The sequence below is a fragment of the Columba livia genome, chromosome 6 (genome assembly GCF_036013475.1).
Source record: "Columba livia isolate bColLiv1 breed racing homer chromosome 6, bColLiv1.pat.W.v2, whole genome shotgun sequence".
Lineage (NCBI taxonomy): Eukaryota > Metazoa > Chordata > Aves > Columbiformes > Columbidae > Columba > Columba livia.
The window spans coordinates 7152727-7169377 of record NC_088607.1 but is presented as its reverse complement, the minus strand read 5'-3'; the positions used below and the strand labels follow the sequence as shown (position 1 = coordinate 7169377).

The 16651-nt window shown below is 37.8% G+C and overlaps 1 protein-coding gene across 1 annotated transcript in view; it reads right to left on the bottom strand.

Annotated features, from left to right (window-relative positions):
• Positions 1-422: 422 nt before the first annotated feature.
• Positions 423-16651, bottom strand: part of RAB11FIP2 (RAB11 family interacting protein 2) — a 35335-nt gene continuing 19106 nt past the window's right edge. The window contains exons 4-5 of the mRNA XM_005508160.4: positions 9495-9540; positions 423-5257 (exon numbers count right to left, since the gene is read on the bottom strand). Coding sequence (XP_005508217.2) covers positions 5030-5257; positions 9495-9540 — 274 coding nt within the window. The 3' untranslated portion in view covers positions 423-5029. The remainder of the gene's footprint in view (positions 5258-9494; positions 9541-16651) is intronic.

Here is a 16651-nt window from a genome sequence, read left to right as displayed (position 1 = left end):
ATTCTCCCAAGCAGGAAGAGAAACATGCACCGTGCTTTCCATATCAAAAGTGTTTGTCCTCAGGCTGAGCACCATTCTGGCCTGCAGAGCCAAACATCTCCTCGTAATACTTACACAACCACAGAACCAGAGGAACGGTGCATTCAAAGAGACCGCAGCTGTCATATAAAAAAGAAATACATATTAGCACATTAAGGACGTACCATTTTTTTTCACTAATTATAAGTTTTGGACCCTACTGGAGAGATTTCCCTTAATGGCTACCTTGCAAACAGCAGCTGGGATATTCATTTAGAATCGTCCTTAAGGAAATACCTCTTTGTGGTCTGAGAGTCTTAACAGCGCGGTTCTTACAAACACTTCAGCGGAGCTGAGGAGTCACGGGCTTTGCATAACACAGATTAATATCACAATTCCAGAAATACTGTGGTAGTGCATTGTGGTGCTTTATTAGTGTTAGACATGCAATATTTATTTAATGAACAGAAATTAAAATATTAAGATAACATTTGAATCAAATTAAAGGCGCTGAAGTTGCAATAATGAAACAAAAATAAAGTTCTTCATGCATTCTAAGTTTCTAGTTCTCACATGTGCATATAGTTGTGATTCTGTACCATTATTAAATGTAGACAAACTACCACTGATTGCACGAGACAAAAATCAACCTGTAAGTTATATGTTCGTACTTCTACAGACTTCCTATATAACCTGGATCTTCAGCTTTTTATAGCACATTGTAATACAAGACTTCTGGAAGCTTCTAAGATGAACAGGGATGGCTCTACCACTAGTAACGCACAGTGGTTTCTTCAGCGTACAAATTATAAAAGATAAAGCAAATGCCCACCATGACTTTTTCAACAGAAACAATTCTCAAAACCCTTCATAAACAGATTAAAGTGCTACCTATTGCATATTAAATACTTCCAGCAACTGTAACTACATTTAAAAGTTATAAATCCCTGAAAATAGGGTTTCATACGAGAAGTGCTGACAGACCTTTAAATCTAGCATCATCAACACAGCAGCGCTATAATCCTTCACCATGTACTTCAAAGAGAAGAAGTTAGTCAACATGCTTTAAAAATCACCATTTTAAAAGCCCACAGCTAATGCCTCCATCATATCTACAACAGTAATGGATACAGAAAGAGCAAAAGCGTATGAGCTTACTTTACATACTTGATGTACGACAATAATTCTTCTTGAAAGCTGGAAGTGTAAATAAACCTCCAGTGCAGCAGTAAACATATTAAGACAGCAGTTCTGTTTGTTTTAAGACGCATCTCAGAAAGGACATTCCATACAGAAAGAAACGCAGACTAGTACCTAATGGGCACGAGATTCATTAGGCCCCCAATCACAAAACCTTTCTAAATTCAAGGCAACAGTTTGACAGCTGGAAAATTACAAATAATTCTTGATACAGAGCCAACAGCAATAAATGTAGTTATGTATCACCTAGGGAGAAAAGCCAGCTAAATGTAAAATACAGCAGCAAGAGGTAACATATATAAATATTAAACATCCTTCTTGAATGGCAGAAAGTTTAAATTTGTTACTTACAACATTAAAGTATGGCCTTAATATTTGTTCTTTAAAGTAAAGTACATGGCTATGAGCAGAGGAAATATTTCAAAGGATAACTTCAAAGTATAGTGTGTGCATAGATGAACTCGTATGCTTATTTTTAAGATTAAAAAACATAACAAAATAACGTGGAGATGTCCACAGTTTTCATCCCTACAATTTAAAGGGCAAGAAAGACTCATCATTACTGGCAAGCTATAGTTTTAAAATGATCTGCAAGAAAGTTTACAATTCTATCCTATGGGAGAAACAGAACTTTCTTTGTTTTCAACATATAAATGATTCTCTATGAAATGTTTTCAATCAAAAGCTGCATGTTTCAAAAAATAGATGCAGGGTGATGATGCTTTTCAAAAATAACCTCAAACTATAGAAAAATGTTAACATTTTCTTTATAAGAGGAAAATGCTGTGCACGTAATATTCGCAGAATTGCTCCAAAACCAGCCTATATCTTTAGCTATAAGAGCTCTATAAAAATATCTTTATAGTTGTAAATGTCCCATTCTGCCTCTCCTAGTAACTTTACCTTTTCCTAAATTGCATTTGTCATTCTCCCCTCTTTCTTGATAAACTGTTAGAAACAAAAGGTGCTTTCATTCACTTACAGATCAGATAAAGACTAGATAGCACATTCAAAGCTTCACTAAATTTCTTCATTAATGCACAAAAATTGATCTTTTCGCTACCTTTAATCTGCTTATCATTCTTGGTATGCAAATATGTCAAATGATCTGCTTTTAGTCAATTATGCAGTTTGATACTCTACATTTACATTCTAAAAGAAGTGATTTCAGAGGTGCTAAATATAGTAGAGTTTCATTTTAATAATTATAAGTTGGCTTGCAAGTGAGAAGTCATTGGAGCATGTTCTCTGGTTAGTTTACTTGTTAAACCCCATTGGTGTGTGTGATTTAATCATCGTAGATGCTACAGATGGTCTCATACCAGTTAGTTTGAAAATGATTGTGGAATTCAAAACAATTGCACAACATTTCCTCACTGACAGTATGAGAAAACCACTTGCTTCGGCCAAACATTTGAAAATGCTTAAGAACCTCTATGGAAATACTGAGTAACTGAAATACATCTTGGTGTAATTAGGAAATTAAAATCTAATTGAGTGCAAAACTTAACTTCCAAGAGTAAACGTACCGTAACTTAGGACATAACCTTTGGCACTTTGAATATATTACAACACATTTACAGTCATTTAGATCTTAAGTGGGTCAAAAGAACATTCATGTGGCTTACGAGGTACCAAACTTGATAAATCCTTATGTTGTCAGAAGGGGACAACTTGGTGAAGTGGGCCCGTTTGTGGGCTAGGAACATCTAAACACAGAGCGCTATGATGAGGAAGGGCTTGAACCATTCCGGCTCCATCCAGGCACAATCATCTATGCTAAGGGATCCCTGTCTTGGGTTGGGAACACTCAAACTGCACAAATTTTAGGGACATCGTGCTAGGGAGATTGAAGGTAGCTCCTAAAAAAAGAGGGAAATATTATAAAAGAGAGAAGAAGAGAAGGAGAAGGAGGAGGAGAAGGAGGAGGAGGAAGAGAAGGAGAAGGAGAAGGAGAAGGAGAAGGAGGAGGAGGAGAAGGAGAAGGAGAAGAGAAGAAGAAGGAGGAGAAGGAGAAGGAGAAGGAGAAGGAGAAGGAGAAGGAGAAGGAGAAGGAGAAGGAGAAGGAGAAGGAGAAGGAGAAGGAGAAGGAGAAGAAGGAGAAGGAGAAGGAGAAGGAGGAGAGTAAACTAAATCTTAGAGCAACTGTGCAAAGAAATATTTTTAACAAGACTAATTCTGTACTGTCACACAATACTAACATTGTCAAAAGCATTCAGATAGATCTTTTTCAGCTTTTCCAGAATATAATTATTCAAGATAATACTAGTTTTCACAGTTTTAAAACTGAAAACATATTTGGATCTTTAACAACAACAACAACAAATTGGAATTTAATTTCAACCTTTTCCTCCTCCTCAGCAACAGCCATTTCATGGTGCTGTAAGAAGAAAAACAGATCAGGTGTAGAAAAAGAAGAGGAGAAGACAGTCGGGTTTTTTAAATCCAAATAAAAAATAATCTCTGTATTTTTTTTGTTAATATCATCTTACTGTTTTGCAGCAACAGACTATACAAATGAGGCTCTTATAAAGAAAATTAAAGTCTATTTATGTTAACATTGTGAGGATTATTCTTCTACACTATTTGCCTATTATATGCTCATCACTGTATTTTGCCGATTTATTGAATAATAGATACCTTTCTCATCTGTCATTTTACAAACAATTATTAAATGATCAGGAAGACATTTACTACATTCTTCTTTCATTTGCCTCCATGAAAACTGACTTTTAGAAGTCCTTACAACAAATACAGATTACTTTTTTATAATGAAAAGTCTTTCTAAGTACTCTATGTGTTTAAGCAACGTAGCCTACATCTAAAGGCATATACTTTGTTGTCATAAGATTTAAAAAACTTAAGACATATATATATAATGTAAAACTCAACCTTAAATTGAGTCAGTTCTCCATTTTCTCAAGTACCATATCTATTTAAGTCAGCCTGATCATGCCTCCTACATTTTCACTGTAGCAGACTGTGACTGAACAAAGTATTTATAACTTATTCCATACTTTTCTCCAGTCCCATTCTATTAACACTGCTCAAAGTACTTTAACATATAAAAAGGCATGCAATAACCTCATACAAAAAGATCCTCAAAACAACCTCATGTCATGAGCTCAATACCAAAGTTCAGTCATTATTCACAAAATTCAGCGTTTAAGTGTAAAATAACCGATTCCAGCATGTGCCATTACCAACACGGCAAGGTATTTTTCACATTGTTATAGAAAAAGCACATCATACAGAATACAGCATTTGCTCCGCAAAGATTGTGCATCACTGTTTTCCTCTAATATGTGTTGAACAAACCACATTCCATTGCGACAAAGCACACTTAGGTCTAGTAAAGTGTACCGCACTGGCTCGAAAACAGTGGTCTCGATGGCATGCTGTAGTATCAGAATTGATATGTTTGCATAATACCAATAATCATTCAAGAAAACATTCATAACGGCACAGGCTTCCCACCTGAAACTGCCACATGGTGAATACTAAGCTATTATATAAACTGCATGGACATATTTAATGTGTATTATTTACTCTACCGTAAGTATTCTGTACCTAAAGGTGTTTTCAAAAAGAAAAGAAAAATATTTAGGTAATCTAACAGAATATTACTTTTGGCAGTCTCTGCTAGTGTTTGGAGTAAAAAACAAACAAAAATACCCCCACAACATAGTCCTGTTCTCCCTCGATTCCTGGAATTTCTTAGGAGAAAAGGAATGAAGAGAAGTCAAAATGTCAAAGTGGGAATTCCTTCCACTGACGTATTCAGCAGGAAGCACCACCAAGCATCAGTGTCTTAACTTTTGGAAAACTTGCCAGCTTTTCGAGAAGGTTCATATGGCACTCTGAGAATACTGGGTGTTTCTTCCATCACTCGTACAAGAAGATTATCAATGTAATCCTCAAGCTCCCGAATATGAGTGTCCTTCTTCTTAAGTTGCTCTTTATGCTTCATGAGCTCCTGCAAAACCTCTTCGTACGTAAGGTTACGGTATCCTGCAGCGGCGTCAAAAGGATTTCCATCCTACAGATAAGGTCAAAAAAACCACTAGATGTTATTAAATAGTTCTGAGCAAGTTGATCACAGTATCACAGTATCACAGTATGTTTGGGATTGGAAGGGACCTCAAAAGATCATCTAGTCCAATCCCCCTGCTGGAGCAGGAACGCCCAGGTGAGGTCGCACAGGAACATGTCCAGGTGGGTTTTGAATGTCTCCAGGGAAGGAGACTCCACAACCCCCCTGGGCAGCCTGTTCCAGTGTCTGTCACCCTTACTGAGAAGTTTTTTCTCAAATTTAAGCGTAACCTCTTGTGTTCCAGCTTGATCCCATTACCCCTTGTCCTATCATTGTTGGCCACCGAGAAGAGCCTGGCTCCATCCTCTTGGCACTCACCCTTTATATATTTATAAACATTAATGAGGTCCCCCCTTAGTCTCCTCTTCTCCAAACTAAAGAGACCCAGCTCCCTCAGCCTTTCTTCATAAGGGAGGTGCTCCACTCCCTTAATCATCTTCGTTGCCCTACACTGGACCCTCTCCAGCAGTTCCCTGTCCTTCTCGAACTGAGGGGCCAGAACTGGACACAATATTCCAGATGGGGTCTCACCAGGGCGGAGTAGAGGGGAAGGAGAACCTCTCTCGATCTACTAACCACCCCCCTTCTAATACACCCCAGGATGCCATTGGCCTTCCTGGCCACAAGGGCACAGTGCTGGCTCATGGTCATCCTGTTGTCCACCAGGACCCCCAGGTCCCTTTCCTCTACACTGATGGGTTATCACTTTTCATGTTTCGCATGTGCAAAGAAGCAAAGTCTCTTGACAACTAGGGTGCTCAGTTTAAAATAAGTTTCCCACACTGTCATCTCAGAAAAAATACACTTCTCAGAGAGATGCATACACAGTTAATGACCATATGAGCAGTAACCACAACAACAGTCAGCAGGTCCGCTTTGGGAAACTGACTATGTAGTAACTTTTATTATAGCAGAACAAGAGAAAGCCCTGAGAATTCAAGTCCTACTGTAAATTTCCTGAGCTCTTGCCTTCTGAGCATACCATGGCAAAACATTTACTTAGCTTTAAATGACATCAGCCCTCATCTGTCTTTCATATTCTCTTTTTAGTCATGAGTGGTTCTCTGGGCTTTGGCTTCTGAATCATATAATAAAATCTGCAATTTTAAATTTCAGGTGATGTTAAAGGCTGCACCTTATTTGCACCAGATGTACTTGGGATGTACTACTAAAAGATTTTGCTTGCTTGCTTTAAAGCAAGAGGGGCCTAGAGCGAAGCAACAGGTAAACCAGAATTGTTTCTGTAATGATTTCTGATGAGTCAATAAATGTGGGTATTAACAGACATGGACAAATTAGTCCCCTTAACATTCAAAACACTATAAACTTGACTGTCTTATTCTATGTCAAGACGAATTAGCTGTGACCTTAATGAACCAGATTACATTTGGAGATGTACAACGGAGAAAAAGACTGTGAGAGTTGGTTTATAAAAGTATTAACGCTGTTAAACGTGCAAAGCAGTAAGTTTTAGCTGATTCAGAAGTGGAGACATTAAAAAGATATGGATCCTCTATGTAAAATAATCTAACCTCTCAAATCCTGCACCTCTAATAGGGCAGAATAACACAAAATATCTTTTGTTTACAGTAGAAACCTGTCATTAAAAATGGTGAAGGAAGCGCATCACAGAACAAAGTCAAACTCATTCCTTCTCTTGCTTCATTCCTTTTCTTTCCTACAGCTCCGTATTCACACATTGGCACACAACGAATCATTAAAATACACAGGTGGCTGAAGTTTGCAAATAAACCTATTTAGAAGTGATGGGGCACTGCAAACAGGCTGACGTACGGCAGATCAATCAGCCTCTCTCCATCAATTATATTCTAACAGTTGATCTTGACAATATGTGCTTTTAAGGGTTTCTCACTACATTTGAGATATTTAATGTCACGTTTATGTATACATATCCAGTATTTTAAACTGTAGTATCAAGTTACAATATTGAAAGTGATCAATAACTCCCACATCATTAAAATGCCTGATGTGATGACATTTATAAATTGGTTAGTAATTGACTTCCAGCAAGCGTCAAAGAGCAAATAACTTCCCTTCGTGGTCATTATATCATTAGCGCATTTTGTTCTACAAGAAAGAAGTAAAATTTTCTGTTTATGGTACTCAATTTTTGTACATGTTGGAAAAGACAACATTAACAATTCCATGTCTAAAATATAGGGTCTTCCTACTTTTCTGGTATGGCAAAGGAACAGGAATTAAGATCCAACGAATGTCTTTAATTATTATATAAAGTTCACTGGAGAATTGTTTGTCGCACGTATGCTTTAAAGATGTTTTGCCATACGCATGCTCTATATGGATCTTTGGGGGGAATAACCTGTCACATTAATTACACAAAATTCTTGTTAAAGGTTGTGAGTACTTGAAAATAAATATCATTAAAGTTCTGGAGATTTTAAATGTTCAGTTTGAGCAAATAAGTGATACTTACATGTACAAGGAACAATTGTATCTTCACAAAACCAGCTACTAAAATTTTCATACAAAACATTAATCTTATAATGAATTATTAAGAAAAAAGATTCTAAATAATAAGCTATGCAAAGAATGATTGTCTCAGCTACAAAATCCTATTGGGGTACACGCTGACAGCCAGAGGAAACGCAGTCAGATAAAATGAAGGCCTGGCAATCTCTGATCATCTCTTTATTGTTCTAATGAGGAATTCTGCTCTGGGAATATCATCTAAGCTACTTTCACATCTTTTGTCCTACTTATTCATCTTCCCTTCAGTTCTTAATTAGGCCTTAAAGAGCTCACGCTGCCCTTTCAACTGGCTACTGCTCCCATTTAAACGCTGCTTTCAGAGACAGGTGTTGGCACCAGAGTAGAAGACACACAAACATAATTACTAAATGTGATGCACAAGGAAGAAATATAATAACTCAGTGAGGGTTATTACTGCAGAACCTAAGAATAAATGACTTCAAATACCTTAGAAAGCAATCGTGAATATTAAAAGAATATATTCAAATGGTTTCATTCAAAACTATCACTGAGATATAGCTTCTCCTCCTCCTAATTTGTATTTTGTATTAAATGAGCACCACCTCATAATCCCACAGCTGACATTTAGGATAGCTGGTATTCCAAAAGAAAAATCATCAAGGATTTCTTTTATCACCTTTAAATCCTTTAAATAAAACAATTCACATCTTATTTCTTAAAAGAATTAAACCGATGCTTTTACCAGCAATAAATTACATGATTTGCGGTGGTACATTTGCAAGCACATAGAAACTGTAATTATGGTTACATTACAGACAATAGCTGCTAAGTTAAATCAATTTTTTGATGTCGCTTTTTGTCAGAGATTAAGTAACCGCCTGGTAGAATTCAGTTCGCTATCTGATCAAAGGCAGCCTTCATATACTCTGACATCTCCCACCAGTTACTTACATTATAAAAACTTGGGCATTTACAATAACATCAAATGTTATTACAAGTCATTTACATAAACCAGCAAAAAACAAACAGTACAAAGTCATATTTGCTTGTGGAAATTGTTTTTTATATATTTTAAAGATTGAAAACAAACCCCCTTTTAAAGATTTCATCTATTCACAGAACAAATTCTAGTAAGACCACATTTTCCTTCAAACAAAGACACTGCATAGGAAATATGTGGGGGTTTTCTGTTTTTTCTTAGTACGCGATTTATTCTAGGTACTTTTAGAGTCAAAATATATTTTGAATAATAACTTCTAGTATTTTTATTTGTAGTGTTTTCTGAGAGGCTGTTAATCTATTTATGTTCTCAATCCTGCCATGAATCCGTTCATCACTTTCCTTTTGACTGTCACGATAGGAAACTCCTGTTAGATCAACCAACACATCCCTGCCTGATGTAGAACTCCTCATTATTATCACTTCTCTAGAATAATCTGAAATACCCCAAAGCAACAGGGTTTTTCTTAATTTTCTGTACAAATATCTAATTTTACCCTTTTTCTCTACACCACATTGAGCACAAAGCTCTTCTTCATTTCCAAATTTATATTAAGCCTGTAATCTTCCCATTAGATTTTCTGGATATCTCAAAAGAAAAACCCCTCAATGTTTCCTTGTAAGAGGTTAGACAAGAATAATAGCTTCTATTGTGCCAAGCATCACTTGGCTGACATGTACCAATGGCTTTCCATGCCACTGTGTAACTCACCATTGTTTTCCTGAGGTCCTCAATGCCGGAAGGTTTCGTATTAAAACTGTAGGAAATAAACAAAACCACAAATATTAAAAGCGCATATTTATCTGACCAAAGCATCTGCTGCTAGAAGACGCGAATGAATTAGGTACATAGCTATAAAATGTTTAATATGATTTATTTTCTTGATTTGTTGAAAAATAAGAAAATATTCACAGTTAATGAAAATTGTCATTATTCTTTGTTCACAATTTTTTGTATTTCTTGTATTCTTTTTGTCATAAAATTTGAGTAAGTAAATAAGAAATGCAATAAAGAATATTATGGATTGGGCTTCACTAGGTGCTCTCTTATCTCTAGACTTACCTTGAGCTTCTAAGCAAAAAGAGATACTTGAAATGAAACATTCTGGAAACATGTTCCAGGAATGAGATTGTTAAAGAACAACAAAACCCCCACAAACTAACATCTATTCCCAGCTTTCACAGCAGCTGCTAGAAATAGAAGGTCCTTTACAAATTCCAGTGGGATCACCAGCTTAAGAGAGGGCTGAAAAGCCATTTCTGTCAGCAACATTTGCGTCGTACTTAAAATTGAGTCAATAATCTATTATTTTACAAACGCACATATCCAGAAAGCAAAGCTACTTCATGGTTTTGTTGAGATTTTCTCCCTTCTTCCACTGCAGAAGTGCAGTTGATATTGCTAAAAGCAGCCGCTGTCAGAGTGTCAGGCCTCAGAAATGCACCACTGGTCCCTCAACTTGACATAATTATTAGCAAATATCCTGAAAAATCAGTGCTGTTACGTTCTTATGTACTTGGTACAGCCAGTCTGGAGAGAAAACTGACGCTCTGAAAATGCATTCAGAATTTGGATACAGCTCCAATAACATTTACTTGGTAGCATCACAGCAGACACCATCTTTTCACATCACAGAATCCACTATTTAGTGAGACTGCGCGTACTGGCTGTCAAGAGTGGCGTTTGTTGACTGAGAATAATGCTAAAAGTTACCAAAATATGTTTCCTTCTTTTATTTTAAGCTTAAGGTACAAAACATGTATTTTGTGACTGACCATCACTCTTTGTTATCTGAATTTATATGCCATATATCTCACGGTATAAAAATGGAAGGGACATTATTTACAAACGTATACTACATTAAGTGTAAAAACCTATTTTTCTTTTTTTTTTTTACATTAATATTTTTTATTCTGCACGTTATTTTCTATTAATATTTTTTATTCTGCACATTATTTTCTATTTCCAAAGCAGGCAGTCTTTCGCTCATACAGAAGTCCCGCGGACCATCTGCTGGGCTGAGCGTATTAGATAAAGATTGGATTACACCAACAGTCACAACTCGAACTCAAGAGGTGTCTGATGAATCAAGTTCTGGCTAATTCCCATTATACCTGTTTGTAACAGTGATCCGCAGCAGCCTGCCCTGTTTGCTGGAGCCCAGTTTTGAATGAGGGGCCCCTTTCACCGGGTATTGTCTGAGAAGCCAAAGGCGGGAACCCTCCCTCACGGCCGCCTTTGAGTTTCACACTGATGTGTCAAACACATGATGAACTCGCTTCATTCACGGCTGCCTTTTGTGATCCCAGCACAAAAAAAAAATGAGTTAACTGAACTGGATCGAATTAGCTTGGTGAAAACCAAGAATGTCTCTATTTAAGGAAGTGTGGCGTTAATTTGGGATATCTTTCTTTTGGGACTGTTTCCTCATGTTAGACAAGATATAGAATAATACGGCCTGACTGCTCAACTGAGTGACTTTCTGAAAGGTTAAAGCAGCGAGATCTTTCATTGCCTTGAATTACTTTATAGTTTCTGTGAAATAAGTTTTGGGACTGTCTTTCATAGCAGCAGCTTAAAAGAGAAGCACTTCTAACTATGAAAACTGGTCTTTGAAAATTAGAAATACAAATCCCTGGCAATACGGACTAATTTATCTTTTGAGCTAAAAAAACCTGCAATCATTTCTGCAACATTGCAAACATTGTAGCTGCAATTACAAAAGAGCACATCCGTGTATTCCACACGAAACAATTCGAATATACTCGCAAAAAAAAATGAAAAACTATTAAACAATATCCCCCAATAAAAACCCAAGCACCAGGAATACCCTTATTTTAAAGAGATATGTGGAAACTATACTGCTGCTCAAGGAAGAAACAGGTGCTGAGACTGCATATAAATTCATTTTAAATCAGGTTGTCTGCTAAGTAAGGTGGGAGCTGAGCCCTGTGGGGATTCCTGCCAGCCCGAGGTGAGTGTGAGCAGACACAGGCTCCCGCCGTCCCACTTGTAATTCACTGTCCCAGGACCAAGTAATATCTCCATAAAACATACTGTAAAACTATGGATACATACAGTTGGGGGAGCAGCACGCATGGTGTACGGAAATCCATGAGAGCGTTTCTTTTTTAATTTAAATTTAATCCCTAACTTTACACACCTGAAGTTAATATCTCACTTGATTACTCATCATAGCTGATAGAAAATACGCCTCTAGGATCACAGCCCAGATGCCCATCTCTGTTTTTTCCCCAGGGTTTGAGAAACTGGAGGGAATTTTTGCCATGGAAGTGTGAAAAAACTATGTTCACAGCTTAGGCAAAATTTTCTTGTAGCTTTCAGTACATTTTTCTGTGAACAGTGATTATAAAAAATAAAAATAATGGCATTGTGAGATTTTACATTCATTGTTTCTCAATTATGCCCAAAATAAATTTGCTCAGTTTATGAGTAAAAAGATGTTTCTGTTCTTACAAATGGACTTCCTGCCAACTCACGCTGAAAACTAAAGTCAAACCGGGTTTCTCTGGTTCATCGTCATTAACACACAGCGCAAGTCCCAGGTGGTGTTATATCCGAGTCTAACACCACCTGACTGGATATACATTCCAACCTGAACAAATGAACTTGTCTGCTCCTCTTTTTACTCACTGAAAAGAGCTAATTTACCTTCTTGCTCCTGCGTCCTTCATCATCTCAAGGAATGAAGTCATTTTCTACCTCTTCCACGTACCCAGACGCGGTGAGAAGCCCCCGGCTCCACCACTATGGAGCCTCATGTGCCTCAAGGTGACATCTCGGGTCCCATAATGACTTTTGCCAGTTTGTCTCTCACAACTAATAAACTTTCATTCACCATCACTCCAATCACCTTCAAAAAAGTTAGGAACCAGTAAAAGGCAGGTAAATCACACCAGCACCAGGATGATGCAGGTGACACTGCCCAAGCAAGTCACCCAACTCGTACATTCTCCCCACCCCACTGTAGGTAGAACAGATTTCTTCAGTTAGCACAGCAATTAGTTGTGTCCCCCCATTTCGCTCATCTGGGAATTCAATTCAGTTTCCTTACCACTTATTTTGCAGCAGATATTTTAAAATCATTTTAAATTCATATCCAATATTTTATCGCAAATTTTTCTCTACATCGACATTTTTACTGAATAGTAAAGTTTGAATTTCTGGGGTTTTATTAGCTTAGATTTAAATTTCAGCTCATCTGAGGTAAGAACATTTCCTTATTTCCATGTTGCTGGGGGGAGAAAAAGAGATGAGAAATGAAAACTAAATACACTAATAATGGAGACAGACAAACTATAATGCTGATACTGCTCAGTGTTTTGGACGACTACTTCATAATCATAACAAGCCCACTTTTTACCCTTTGTTATTTTCCCTATTTAAATACATTTCATTAGAACTACATGAAACTTATTTTTTTGTAACGCCTACCTTTTATGAGGCACCTAAATACATTGTGTGCTGATTATTTGCACTTTGTATAGAAACTTCAACACAGCCGAGTTGAATTTAGGATGTATCACAAGCTCAAGTTTATGAGTGGAGTTTGTAATTTTGCCTTTGATGTTTAATGGTAGTTAAAAATTGAAACATTAGGTCTAGTGGCTGCTTAAATATTTAGTTTCTAAATGCCTAGAGATTAAAACAATGTTTAAAATATCTTTGCTATAACTGATTTAAACATTTTAGTGCCTGAGCCATTTACTCTGACAACATAATGAATGGGGATCAGACTCCTAAATTATGCTGTATGGAAAGCCTATTTTCTTAAGGAGCAAAAGCTTTTTTACTTACTTTTAGCTACTCGTATTAGTTATATGATCATTGTACTGTATACTATTAGAAATTAAAAGTATCATATTTACATTAATCTTTACTATTCAAAGTACTGATACCTTCTTTGTTAACCTGACATCTTGTAAAATAACCATAATAGCTATGTGCTCGGTGCGAGCTTTCAGGTTTTTTTCCATTAATATGGAACGCCTATGTACAAGTTATTAGCAAAGCTCTACCATGTTCTTTTTCCATTAGAGTTGAAATATTACTCCTATTCCTACTTCTTGGTCTTTGGACTGATTCTTATTACATTGCTTACGCATTTTTATTTGGATTCTCACAACATGTATCAAAACCTTGAAATATTAGGATGCAGTTTAAGTTAGTACCAATGCACTAGAAAAACAAAAGAAATTAATGAAATCAGATCCAGTTAATGAAATTCAGAAACTTTGCTTTCCATAGAACATTAGCAGCCTGCTGTGCCTGGCAATGCAGACATCACTTCATATTCTGAGAAGGAATGACTGTCACGTCTGGCAGCTGAACAAGAATGGAGTAAGTATATTACCATTTATTTCCCAATCAGATTCTGGGGAACATCACTTAAGACACTTCACTATATAAATTGTCCTGCTCTCAAGCCACGCTCCAAGGCCTCCTGGAGTCTGTGTAACCCCAGGAGGACACAAAAAGAGTATCAGGTTTTGTTGTTACTGCTCCATTTTGTTAATATTACTATAAAGTCTCATGCCAAGAGTTAAGAAACTGGACGAAAACTTTGAATGTAAGACACACTTTTCTTGCAAATCATTTGTTCTCAAGCTATATATTCTTTACACAGACTCCTCTGGAAATGGTCTGTTCACAAGTATACAGGTACTTTCTGTGCAGCCCTTTAAAGATGGCAGAAGGTTCCACAAGATAAAACAAGTTACAGTCTCAGGATACGGTGCTCAAAATGGTTATGAACAATTTGCATTTCAAGGACACAGCCTCTTCCCTTGTGGCTCACATATATTTCCAATTTAGTGCAGTAGGAACATGAAAATGTAACTATATGGAAGCACAGAAACTTTCAGTTTAAACAGCTCAAAGAATTTAACAAAATTTGGGCGTTATGTATAAACAACTTCATTTTGAAAACAGACGTTAATTTGGATCCCAAATAGGCTGGTGACCAGTTCTGAGGTGTCTGGTACTGCTGGAATCCCATCCAGGGAAGCGGAGGCACACAGGGTATGCTGGCCTTCTCCTTCCAAAATAAAACTACCTGACAAGTGTACTCTACGCTGGGTTAAGAACTGGCTGGAGGGCCGGGCCCAGAGAGTGCTGGTGAATGGGGCTGCGTCCAGCTGGCGGCCAGTCACTAGTGGTGTTCCCCAGGGGTCAGTGTTGGGTCCAGTCCTGTTTAACATCTTTATTGATGATTTAGATGAGGGGATTGAGACCATCACCAGCAAATTTGCTGATGACACCAAGTTGGGAGGGAGCGTCGACCTGCTGGAAGGCAGGAGGGCTCTGCAGAGGGATCTGGATAGACTGGAAAAATGGGCTGATTCCAATGGGATGAAGTTCAATAAGGCCAAATGCCGGGTGCTGCACTTTGGCCACAACAACCCCCTGCAGCGCTCCAGGCTGGGCGCAGAGTGGCTGGAGAGCAGTCAGACAGAAAGGGACCTGGGGGGACTAATTGACAGGAAGCTCAACATGAGCCAACAGTGTGCCCAGGTGGCCAAGAAGGCCAACGGTATCCTGTCCTGTATCCAAAATAGCGTGGTCAGCAGGACAAGGGCAGTGATCCTTCCCCTGCACTCTGCATTGGTGAGGCCACACCTGGAGTATTGTGTTCAGTTCTGGGCCCCTCAGTTCAGGAAAGACATTGAAGTGCTGGAGCGGGTCCAGAGAAGAGCAACAAGACTGGGGAAGGGACTTGAACACAAGACCTATGGGGAGAGGCTGAGGGAGCTGGGGTTGTTTAGTCTGGAGAAGAGGAGGCTTAGAGGTGACCTCATCACTCTCTATAACTACCTGAAGGGAAGTTATAGCCAGGTGGGGATTGGTCTCTTCTCCCAGGCAGTCAGCAATAGGACAAGGGGCCATGGGCTTCAACTCTGCCAGGGGAAATTTAGGCTGGATATTAGAAAGCAATTCTTTCCAGAGAGAGTGGTCAGGCATTGGAATGGCTGCCCAGGGAGGTGCTGGACTCACCGTCCCTGGAGGTTTTTAAACTGAGATTGGACATGGCACTTAGTGCCATGATCTAGTCAATGGACTGGAGTTGGACCAAGGGTTGGACTGGATGATCTCTGAGGTCTTTTCCAACCCAGTCGATTCTGTGATTCTGTGATTCTGTGATTCTGTGAAAAGAATGGCACTTGTACTTGCACACCACTGGACACGTTACTTATACAAATTCATTATTATTCAGGATTTGCACGGCATTCTATAATCAAAAATGATCTCACGCAGGGAACTCAACTCAATTTTAATTTAAGTTTCTGGAAAGAAACACCAACAGTTTTGCATAAAAAGTTAATATTTTTAAGCATCTAAATATTCCCTGTTTTCCTAGGTAGTTGTGCTATGGTTAACAAAACAACAAAGTTTTATTCTCAAAAAAACTCAAAAGAACTGTTATACTAGAAGGTGGACCAGCACATCCACTAGAAGACTCTACTGGTAGAGATCTATAAGGCAACCAAAAAACCCAACAACCCTAAAATAAAATTTAATACAGAAACATCCAGAACCATTTTTGAATGCTTAAAAAAAAATAGCATTAATTCTTAGTTCTTTAAAACGAAACAGGAAAAAAAAAAAAGTTCATCAATTTTACATAGCTTCAGCATTTATTAATAAAGATACTATTTAATTATTTTTTTAAAAGAAAATAGAACAGGCAGTGCGTTCCCCCTTGGGACAGATAATACGCCTCGTGCAGCCACTCAGAAGAGGTTTCACGCACCCTAATGTGCACCAACAGACAGCAAAAGCTTGAAAAACACCTTGTCATGCAGCCAGCAGGATGAACTTTCAAAACAATGTTCCTAAACCAGACAACT